Source organism: Dendrobium catenatum, unplaced genomic scaffold (genome assembly GCF_001605985.2).
Source record: "Dendrobium catenatum unplaced genomic scaffold, ASM160598v2 fragScaff_scaffold_1116, whole genome shotgun sequence".
NCBI lineage: Eukaryota > Viridiplantae > Streptophyta > Magnoliopsida > Asparagales > Orchidaceae > Dendrobium > Dendrobium catenatum.
In genome coordinates, this window is record NW_021319578.1 from 733,015 (window position 1) to 744,234 (window position 11,220).

An 11,220-nucleotide genomic window follows, 5' to 3' on the forward strand; every position below is an offset into this window, starting at 1 on the left:
TCACGGAAAACAACCCAAACCCAGGAACCGAAGGAGCAGCCGCGGGAGACAAGGAGGCCGCACGGAACCAAGGCACCGCAGCCACGGGAAACCACCCAGGCTCGGAAAACCAGCAGCTGACCGGAAATCCAAGGGGCAAAGGCACAAAAAACAAAAGCCCATGGTGGAAGCCAAGGAGCCCACATGGGAAAACTAAACAACTATTTTGGGATTCCAAAAGCACTTTTGGAAACCCAAGAGACAACTTAAATGAAGACATTAAAAACTATAATAAAAAGTACATTAAATAAAAGATAACTATGAACTAAAACTTAGCTAGTAATGAGCAAACCTTTAGTTCAATAAGTGAACTAAAAATCAGTTCATAAATGTGCTAAATTCCAGCTCAATTTTGATTGAGCTTGTAAACTCGGGGGAAGCCAAAATTGATTTATTTTGGACATGAGTTGACCCCCCTTTTGTCTACATCAAATGCTTTATTTGCAAAATCGTACTTCTTCCTGTTGAGTGGGGTTGATGTTGTTGCCTTTGCTCAGTTTTTCATATCTTTCTTCATGATTTGCGGAAGATCAAGATTTCATCTTGATAGATGATAACAAATTCATAGAGGTACACTTGCATGTTGTTATTCATAATAAATCAAGGGGATTTGGTAGCCTCTTGATAGCTGGATAGATATCATCAAGAAAGCTTGCTAAAAGTTGGAGGAATAACATAACCTCAGATGTATCAACTAATCTACATATTTTGTGCGGTGCTTATTCTACGTTCTCATTTTACTTGCTTTTCCATCCTTTGAATGATGCTTTCACTGATATGATTATTTACATTAAGAAGTAGACAGAAAGATGCTCTTTAGTGATTGTTTTCTAGAAGTTGGGGAAGAAATTTGTTAACGCCCAACATTCTTGTCCTCTTTAAACATTAGCAATTATACGGGGTGCTAACTAAAATCAATTTTGATGGAAATCTCCCTTTTTGAGGCCAAGAGCTGCTTATTAATGCATAGTTTATAGTGAAGAATGAATTACAAGTTAATAAACTTATTATGCAGAAACTTTTACCATGTGCCTTGAAAAGCATATAAGTGTGACGACACTGCATTTGTACCTTTTAACTTATTAAGTGATGCAAGTCCCCTAATTGTAGAATTTTTTGGTGAATGCATTTATATCCTTTATGGTGCAGAATGTTGGACATTAAAAGAGAAGCATAAAATTAAGTTAAGTGTGCAGAGATGAGCATGCTCAGGTGGATGAGTGGCTTTACTTCTAGATGCATAATTCTAAACGAGAATATACGTGAAGAGGTTGGAGTTGCTCCAGTGGCAGATAAGATTAGAGAGAGTCGCCTTAGATGGTTTGTTCACATAAAACGTCGGCCTTCCGATGACCCGGTTAGGAAAGTACATATATTAGATTTGGCTTATGTTAAGAAAGGTTGAGGTAGACCTAAAAAGACTTGGTTAGAAAATATTAAAAATGAATTTTTTTTATTAGATTTAATTGAGAATTTGACTCTTAACATGACACATTACAGAAAAATGGTTCATGTAGCCGACCCCATGTAGTGGGATAAAGGCTTGTTGTTGTTGTTTCATTTATATCCTTTGTATTTTTATGACTTAACAATATTTGAGTTAGTCCTATTTCTTAAGTCTTGACCTTGATGTCAAGAAGACATTGTGTTTTTACCTTGCAGGAAGAGGAGCAACTCAAAACTTTCAATAAACAAATTGAAGAGGATAAAAAAATAATCATATCAAGGAATAATCTTATTGAGCTGCATAAGGTTTAGTGTCCCTTGATCATTGGTCATTTTCTCTATAAATTTTTTATTGGTATTGTTTTGTTAGAACATGAAGAAAATGTCACTTTTTTTTGTGGTAAATATAGGTTCTTGAAGAGCACGGTCTTTCATGTCTGGAGCTTTTACATTTGAAGACAGATTGCATTTTTTTGACAAAGCAAAGTAAGGCAATACTATTAATGCCTATTTAGTATCCACTTGCATTGATTTTTGGTAAAATAATAGATGGATATTCTCTTGTAAGAATCAAACCTTAAAGCATTGTACATATAGATTCATCATCATCCCCGTCATTATTATTCTTATTCCAACAACTTCAGGTTAGGGTATCCTTGTTTATTGATTGCTAGAGAATTTTTCTTTCCGTCATGATTATCATTACTTAACTAAGTAGGGTTGGTTCTATGGTTTCAAACTTATGATTAAGCATGCTGTATCTATTGATATTGTTGTTTATATTTTATGCTTTTCTATATTTTTGTTTAAAACATAAGCTTTGTTAGTATCACTTCGTGCTTAAAACCATCTTATAAAAGTATTTCTAGTACCTGGTTATAATTTTATATTTTGCATTAATTTATTTCAGAGGCTACATCTCAATACTTATTTTTAGAGATTTATTTATTCCATCTATATTCATGGTCTCCTGATCAATTCAGTAATTATGTGTTTATTTTTTTTGTATTGGATGCTCTTTTTTAAATGCAGAAGCAGAGAAAGTTGTAGGGTGGGCTAGAAATCACTATTTGTCGTCCATCAGTGTTCCTTCTGTTAGTAATGGTAGATTGCTGATACCCCGTGAAAGGTAATATTTTGTTGCCTTTTCAATGTGGAGATATAAAGGTTACTTGGATCGTCGAACTTAAAGTTGTTTTCGTTTCTTATAAAGCCTGGAGATTGCAATTTCAAGGTTAGGGGAGCAGGAATCAATTTCAACTAAGCCCTCAGAGAGCATAAAGGTGATTGCTCATTCTTATTTACAATGTTTTAATTCTTATGACTTCAAATAAGCTGTTGATGGTTTCATAATATGCATAATTTATTGTAGAATCTTGCGAAAGATGAGTATGAAAGCAATTTTGTTTCAGCCGTTGTGCCCTCAGATGAAATAGGGGTCAAGTTTGATGATATTGGTGCTTTAGAAGATGTGAAGAGGACTTTAAATGAACTTGTCACGCTTCCTATGAGAAGGCCTGAGCTTTTTTCACATGGAAACCTTTTAAAGGTTAGAAAACCTTGGTCGTTACAGTTGTGCTATTTCCTTGTGTCTAATCTTGTGTTTTATGTTGGTGAGCTGTGATCTTCTTTACAGCCTTGCAAAGGAATTTTGCTCTTTGGCCCGCCAGGAACAGGTAAAACTCTTCTTGCAAAAGCCCTTGCAACAGAAGCTGGAGCAAATTTTATCAATATAACCGGATCTACACTTACATCGAAGGTAAATTAGACTATTGTCAAACACTGTCGATCAACCTGAATGCTTGGGAATACTTTTTTGCTACAAGTAATTCATTGGTTCTCTGATAGTGGTTTGGCGATGCTGAGAAGCTCACCAAGGCACTCTTTTCTTTTGCATCTCGGCTGGCACCTGCCATTATTTTCGTAGATGAGGTAAGCATTCTTTATTTTTATTATTTTAAAAATTGTTTTTATTTCTTTTTTTTTTTTAAATCCAATGCCCTTACTGCAGGTTGACAGCTTACTTGGTGCACGTGGTGGTGCCTTTGAACATGAAGCAACAAGAAGAATGCGAAATGAATTTATGGCAGCTTGGGATGGTTTAAGGACCAAGGACATTCAAAGGATTCTTATCTTAGGTGCAACAAATAGACCATTTGATTTGGATGATGCTGTGATACGCCGTCTTCCAAGAAGGTAGTGATCGGAAAATTAGGCCCTATTATTTCATTTTAGGGAAGGCTTTTATGTGCATACTTCTTTTGATTGAATTTGCTCTGTTCATTTTGTTATTAAAGGATATATATAGACCTTCCGGATGCTGAAAACCGTATGAAAATCTTAAAGATATTTCTGTCCCAAGAAAACCTTGACCCTAACTTTAGATTTGACGAGTTAGCTAATGCAACAGAAGGTTATTCTGGAAGTGATTTGAAGGTAAAAATGCTCTTCAATTTCTTTATCCAACTGTGTACCATTGGTTACTTTCTTTTTTGTTCTCTTTGCAGAATCTTTGCATTGCTGCTGCATATAGACCGGTCCAGGAACTTCTTGAAAAAGAGAAGCAGGTAGCGTTATCTTTTTGACCTATCGTAATGTTTAACTTTCAAGTAGTATTTGTGTCAATTAAGGTGGTAGCGATTAATTTACCTTAAACCATGCCATAGAAGGAGAGGTTGAAAAAATGGATAAATTTCCTAAATTGAGGATAGCTGCGTAGAGAATAATTATTTAGGGAGTAAACCATATATTGAAAGAGGAGAGAAGTGAATATCATAATTGACCTTGTGAGTACAAAAATCCCTTGAAATAATCTAATAAACAAAAGGATCGCAGTGTTTAATAATTACTACGTGAATAGATACGACATATACTGGATTAATGCCACATTTGAAAGACTATCCACCTTTCTTGTGTTAAAAGAACACGCCTTTAAATATAAGATCAAAAATTGCCTATTCTATTGTAGATCATAAAACTTGGGAAGCTAATTTTTATTTGTTTTTCCATTCTGGGTGCATTGAAGTTAATTAAATGTTAGCCATTGGCGCCTGTTCTTTTTTTTTTTGAAGTTCGATGCTAATTGTTCTCTTGCATTTGCATTTGGAGGATGTAGGTTCTGAAATCAAGCTTGCCTCAAAGAAGTTTTTTTCCCGATTCCATGATCCATTGTTTTTGGTTGACCCATCAATCATCATCTTAATCACCATCATCAGCCTGTAGCCTTATTTTAATTGTGTGGTCAGCTTAATGAACATTAATTTTCCATTCTTTCTTGCATAATATTATATGAGGTGTTAAACTTATTCTTCATATCTTTTTGAACAATATCTATCCATGTTATCTTATTTGGTCAACTCCTCATCCTTTATCTCCTTACGCCAATTTTATCATGGGTGTGAAATTAATTCAAAACAGATAATGATATCACTTGTTCATATATGCTCCTAGAGATAATGATATCAATTGTTCATATATGCTCCTATCCCAGAACCTTCTTAAGTGAACTTTAGTTTTATAGTTGTAACTTATCAATATTTAGGTTGAATTCTTCGGCTTTGAATTTTAATTTGGGCAAATTTTTAAAAGGATAATTTTTAAGGTAGGATTTAGGAGAAGAAACGCAATTTAAATAAAATAAAAAAAAGGATAAAAAAAGCAAAGAGAGTGTGTTTTGCGGAAAACGTGAAGCAGAGTTGTGTTTTTATGAAAAACGCAGTTAATTTTTACGTTTTCAGTAGAAAATGCGAAATATTCTGATGTTTTCTAATTAAAACTTGCTTTTTTTAGCCTAAAGATAGAGAGAGACGGATAGAGACTAGGGGAGAGAGAGAGGCTCAGAGTGATAAACGGAGGGAGGAGGGAAATTCAATATTAAATTAATTAATTTTTAATATTTTTAATTAGATTTTAAATTAATTTACTTTTATTAACTCTAAATATTATAACAAATTTTTATTTTTTTAAAATTAAAATTAAATAATTTAAATGTATATATATTAAATTGAATATAAGTATTGATTTATTGAGAAATTATTAATTACATAATATTTATCGATTTATTATAATTAGTATAAAATTTTAATTAATGTTAAAACTTTCTCGTATGAGATTAAATTATTTTTAAAATGAAGACATGATAACCTGCCCCCCCCCTTAAAAGACTTATCTAAGATGTTGCAGATAGTCAGTCACATTTGGGCTAAAAATTGATATATCATCGAATTGATAATAAAAAGCTTTCTCATGCAGTTTTAAGATAATAAAAAGCTTTCCTATGCCTTAGATGGTTTGGTCACATTAAACAGAGGCCTTCCGATGACCTGGTTAGGAAAGTTGAGATATTAGATTTGACTTATGTTAAGAAAGGTAGAGGTAGACCTAAAATGACTTGGTTAGAAAATATTAGAAATGATATTTCTTTATTAGATTTAAATGAGAATTTGACTTTAACAGGACACAATGGCGAAAAAGGATTCATGTAGCCGACCCCACGTAGTGGGACAAAGGCTTGATGTTGTTGTTGTTATTAACCTTGTAAATGTGCTAGGGGCTTTCGGATGTCCAAATGACATCACCATCCATTCATAGAGTCTATTAGGGGTTTTAAAAAAAAAATTCATTCATCTAATGATGAAATCCTGATTTGGTGATAACCATTTTTAAGTTAGTTTTAGAAAACAAATTTATCCTTAAGATCAAATCTCATATATTGCCACTTGAGGGATAAGAAATCTATACTTGATGATGATTTTATTAATAGTCCAACTGTCAACCCATATTAATGATATGCCATCTTTCATTGAGATTAGTAAGATTTGAATTGCAGAGACATTGCCTTTCTTGAATGAAATTTTTTCCAAGTAATTCCTGAATTTATATTTTAATGCCAGTGTATTCAGTAGGATTCATCTGAAAATGAGGAAGGTTGGGAAGCTATGAATTTGGGACTTAGTCAATGGATTGTTGAATGGACTTTAGATGGGGTAATGTATTGGGCAGGTTATCTGATGCAACGTCACTAAACTCAGAAAGGAGACCAGATATCACAATATGTATGTGAGTTAGGTGTTATTTCCTTCAAATGCAATAAGTGCAAGGAGTATAGATCTGAAAATTTTATCTTCATGGTTTCAAATGCAATCATTTTTATTGTTAAAGTTAGAGAAGCAGATTAAATAGAGATGCTAAAATTAGGGTCGTAAGTGATAAAATTATCTTTAGCAGTAGGATTTCCTATTACAATCCGTTGGGCTTTAGCACCTTTCTTTGGAGTGGGTTTGGTTTGTAGATTATAGGCAGTTTCTCTGTTGGTTTTACAACTATAAGTTTAATGATCTTGTTATTATGTTTGAAAACATATGTAGCGATTCCCATTTAAGTCATACAACAAGGGTAATCTAATAAGATGTGAGCAATATCTATGGAGAGCACAACACATTACATCTGGCCTTCATAATTGTCAATTTTTATCGAAATGACACGCCTACTTGTAATGCGCAGAGGTGTATGGTTGACTCAACTAACATGAAAAGATTTAGGGTATAGTTCAATCTTGAGATTGACTCTACTTGTTATGAGCAGAGGTGCGTGGTTGACGTAGGTGACCTGAAAGATTCAGGTTATAGTTTAATCTCGAGATTGACCCTAGTGATGGCGTAGGTTGAGATGACATTTATTGCACTTCTTTAATATATAACTAATATTCACATTTTCTTATTAAAAATATTATTTCTTTTCCAATTCTCTATTTTATTTTTGGTTATAGGAAAAAATCTTATTGCATTGATTGGAGGGGTATCATTGAGTTATAGTTATTCATCAGAAAAGGATATATCATCATAAACTTCTTTCACATTATGGGGTTCTCATGTTCTTTTAATAAAAATATTTGGGATTTACATTGGCTTGCCTATAATCCTTTTTGTTATTTTTAAAATAAATTATTTTTTAGTATTCTTATAATTCCTTTAACTAGGAGCCTTATAAAAATTGGTTGAGCCAGTAGATGGGGTAGTGGGTTTAGTAGTAGACTTGTGGGATGGAGTGTAGGGGTTTATCCTTTTGATATTGAAAGAGAAGCAATTTTCTTTTGATTTCCTAATAATAATGTAAAAGATCGGGGATCAAATAACTCAACTCCATTCCTAATTTTCACTCTTAAGTGAAATGACAAATTTATTGGCTATTTCTCATTCATTGTCCACCCAGTCGGTCATAGATACTTGATCTTCAAAGATGTTCAGTTATTCAACTATGAGGTGATTAGCTTCCTTTAAAGTATCTAGGTTTTATTCTCTTTGAATAATTTTTTGATTTTAGTGTCATTTTTCTTGAATCTAAGGTCGAAGAAATTAACCATTTGGGTCATATTTTCAATCTGATCTTAGTAAACTGATTTTAGTGTCCTATTGTGATTTTTTTATAAATATAAAAAGAGGGATGCGAAAGGAAGTGCTACAACTGAGAGAAAATAAAAGTTAAAATATGGATGCAAATATAAAGTGAATTCCAAGTTAAAGAACTTCCAGAAGAGGACGGTACAAAGAACTCCTACATTCCAATCTCTTTTTAGACAGCTCAAGACTTTTTGATAAAGTTCTTTCATTTCTTTGTAGTTTTAAACACACCAAATTATATGTATTCTTATTCTTGTAATTTTAAATACAAGAAAAAATAATATACTTAGATTTATAAACCGTAACTATTTTAAGAAGCGGCAAAAAAGCCGTCCCAATCGCAGCCTAAATCTCATGGGACTAGTTACTCCTGAATGGGATTTACAAGCGTGAAATACTATCCACCCATTGTAATGTGAAGCTTTCGTGCAAATTTATTTCATCATGATGCCATCTATTTTGAATGAATCAGCAAACTGAAGGAACTACAACATCCTCTCTGAGGCAGCTTGTGCTTGATGATTTCATTCAGGCAAAATCTAAGGTACTCGCAAACATCCTTTATGCTTTATGTTGCTTTTGCTTTCATTTATTTATTAGATTCAAACTCTTATTTCTGTTCACTGTAAACCAGGTGGGCGCTTCGGTTGCTTACGATGCTGCCAGTATGAATGAGCTTAGAAAATGGAATGAACAATATGGAGAGGGAGGCAGCAGGAGAAGAACGCCTTTCGGCTTTATGAACTAGTAAAGGGAAGCAGTTCATCCATTAAAGCTCTTTGTGATTCCTGGAATCAAATAGTCTAGGACTATATGCTTGTAGTAGTGTTGAGGTCCATGTTCTTCTTACTATAAATTTTTTTAGTCATGTTTTCACCATTAAACAACATTCAATTAAGCTTCTTTGAGAATAGAAATGAAGGGTTTACTGCTTTACTATTTTTAATTTGCAAATAAATTGTATTAAATGATTCGTGTTTATAATTATTCAATAAATTTTACGCTCTTTGTTGACTATATAATATAATCTTGTATTTTTTTCATTCAGGATTTAGAATCTTGCAACTATAATGTTTATTAAAATAAATTATTAGCTGAGGGTGTTTTAAATTATAAGATGCAAATTCTATCATTTTATAGCATGATTATTTTGCATTGAAAAAAAAAATCATCACAATTCCTCAAGGAAAAAAGTAATAATTAAGATTTCGTTTGTGATAATTTGTTTTAATTATTTTTAAAATAATTTTTTATATAAGAATTTTTAATTTAAAAAATTTGTATATCAACATTTTTTTTAGAAAGCATGAAAGAAACTATTCCAAACAAAGTTTAAAGCAAAACATATAAACTTAAGCTTTTAAATTGTCAAATTATTAAAATTCAATTATTGATTATATTCAAGTTAAATCTAAATCTAAGTAAAGTTTTATAATTTGAAATAAGCATTATAAGATGAAATATTAATGAGATTAGTAAAAGCAAAATCTCCTTTAAATTGGTAATTTATCTGATGGATGTAAGAATAACTCTTTTAAGTTCAATATATGTTAGCTAACTTAGCCTTTGTTTGGGACGATTTTTTTACTGCTTTCTAAAATGAAGTTTTAATACAAAAATAAAAAAATTTGTACTAAAATTTCGTTTTAGAAAGCAATAAAAAAACCGTCCCAAACGAAACCTTAGTGGGATCCCTTAATTTTCTTCTTATTTGTAACCTTCAACATAAGTCTTTATTTTTTAGGTAAAACAATATATTAGTTCGGGTTTTGTTTGTGTTCAAATCAATAGTAAACCTAACCCAAATTATTTTCAAGCCTAAATCATACACGACAAGTAAGACATGAGACTTGGTGGAACACTAATAAGGCTTCTTTTGTTATTGTAAAGTTGCTCTATATATAATCCTTCACATAAATTTGATCATTCTTTTAGAAGTATAACAGTCCATCTCAAATATTAGTCTAAGGCTTCGTTTGGGACGGTTTTTTTACTTCTTCTTCAAACAATTTTTTAGTTAAAAAATTTTAATATGTATTAAAAAGCTACTTTAAGAAACAGAAAGAAAGCCGTCTCAAACGAAACCTAAGCACCAGAGTGCATTAGTGGGGTACAATTCTTAAAGGAAAATATAGATATTTGCAATTTTGATGCATTATAAGATTAGGATTTTAATGCAGCTTATTTTGATTTGTTGGTTGAGAATTTTGACTATCAATCAAGATGTATTAAATTCGAATTTTATATATGTGATGTGTGTATGAATTTATCTTAATTGACCTAAATGTACCAAAAAAATTAAGATTTTAAATTGTCATATATTTCTCGTTAAAATCCTTTTAAAATCTTAACTCATGGCTTTTCACATACTTCTTAAATATCCTTGCTATTTTTTTATCATCTCTATGAGTTCTTACATCTTATATCAATATTTTCAAAATTTATCATTCTCCTTAAAAAATTATGAATATCTTTATTTCTTGTTTGATATGTTATGCCAAAAAAAAAAAAACTTTCATGATTATTTTCAAAATTATACAAATATTTTGAAAATTAAATATTTTATTTTTAAAATAATTATAAATATATTTATTTTTTTATAAATTTTTAATAAAATATCAATTGATTAAATGTAGAATTTGGTTTTTTAGATGGCCAATTTTATAATTAAAAAAAAAATATAAGAAATGCGGTTTGTACATCATGAAATATATTTTTTGGCTTAGAATGTTTATTTGCTTAGGGGAGGCTTGTGCAAATTAAGCGGTGACCACACCCTCACAATTGATATGCCAAATGTTTCACCTATCACTAAATTATTGAGGCATCATCTAAGAGGTCTCGAATTTGAGTCTTATATATGTGACGTGTGTGAGTTGTCTTAGTTGACCTAAATGTCGAAAAGGAAAATAAAATAAAATCTTCTCTTTTTAACCCACCGTTGCTTAGCTTGGTTTGTGGGCGAGTATGGATGGGAACCCTTTAACCCGTGCTCAATTCCCCTCGAGCGGCAGCGCCTCTTAAGTGCGGCTCAATCAAGTGCGGGCCAAGATGTTCCCGGGGTGGGTGCCTCTTCTAGGTCAGCCGAGGATTAGTCACACCACCAAGCGCCCTTTTGAAGATAGTAGCGGATGAATACCCCGTTCCAAAAAAAAAAAAAAAAATTTTCCCGTCCACACAGTGAATGTTATATTGTCTATGAGTAATGAAATTGTTGCGTGACACTTAGGCTTCGTTTGTTTTTTTGGTGCTTTTGTAAAAGGAGTTTTACAAAACATTAGTTCATAAAATGGAGTTTTCTAACGGAGAAGCATATATAAAAAGCTTTCTCAAAACT

The 11,220-nt window shown here is 32.0% G+C and overlaps 1 protein-coding gene across 1 annotated transcript in view; it reads left to right on the forward strand.

The window, feature by feature from the left end:
* LOC110109771 overlaps positions 1-8,900 on the forward strand; it is a 37,291-nt gene extending 28,391 nt beyond the window's left edge. Inside the window, exons 13-24 of the mRNA XM_020840968.2 lie at positions 1,702-1,791; positions 1,896-1,971; positions 2,518-2,614; positions 2,699-2,768; positions 2,858-3,034; positions 3,122-3,244; positions 3,334-3,417; positions 3,497-3,681; positions 3,783-3,921; positions 3,993-4,052; positions 8,356-8,427; positions 8,518-8,900. Of these exons, the coding sequence (XP_020696627.1) occupies positions 1,702-1,791; positions 1,896-1,971; positions 2,518-2,614; positions 2,699-2,768; positions 2,858-3,034; positions 3,122-3,244; positions 3,334-3,417; positions 3,497-3,681; positions 3,783-3,921; positions 3,993-4,052; positions 8,356-8,427; positions 8,518-8,631 (1,287 nt within the window). The 3' untranslated portion in view covers positions 8,632-8,900. The remainder of the gene's footprint in view (positions 1-1,701; positions 1,792-1,895; positions 1,972-2,517; positions 2,615-2,698; positions 2,769-2,857; positions 3,035-3,121; positions 3,245-3,333; positions 3,418-3,496; positions 3,682-3,782; positions 3,922-3,992; positions 4,053-8,355; positions 8,428-8,517) is intronic.
* Positions 8,901-11,220: the final 2,320 nt, after the last annotated feature.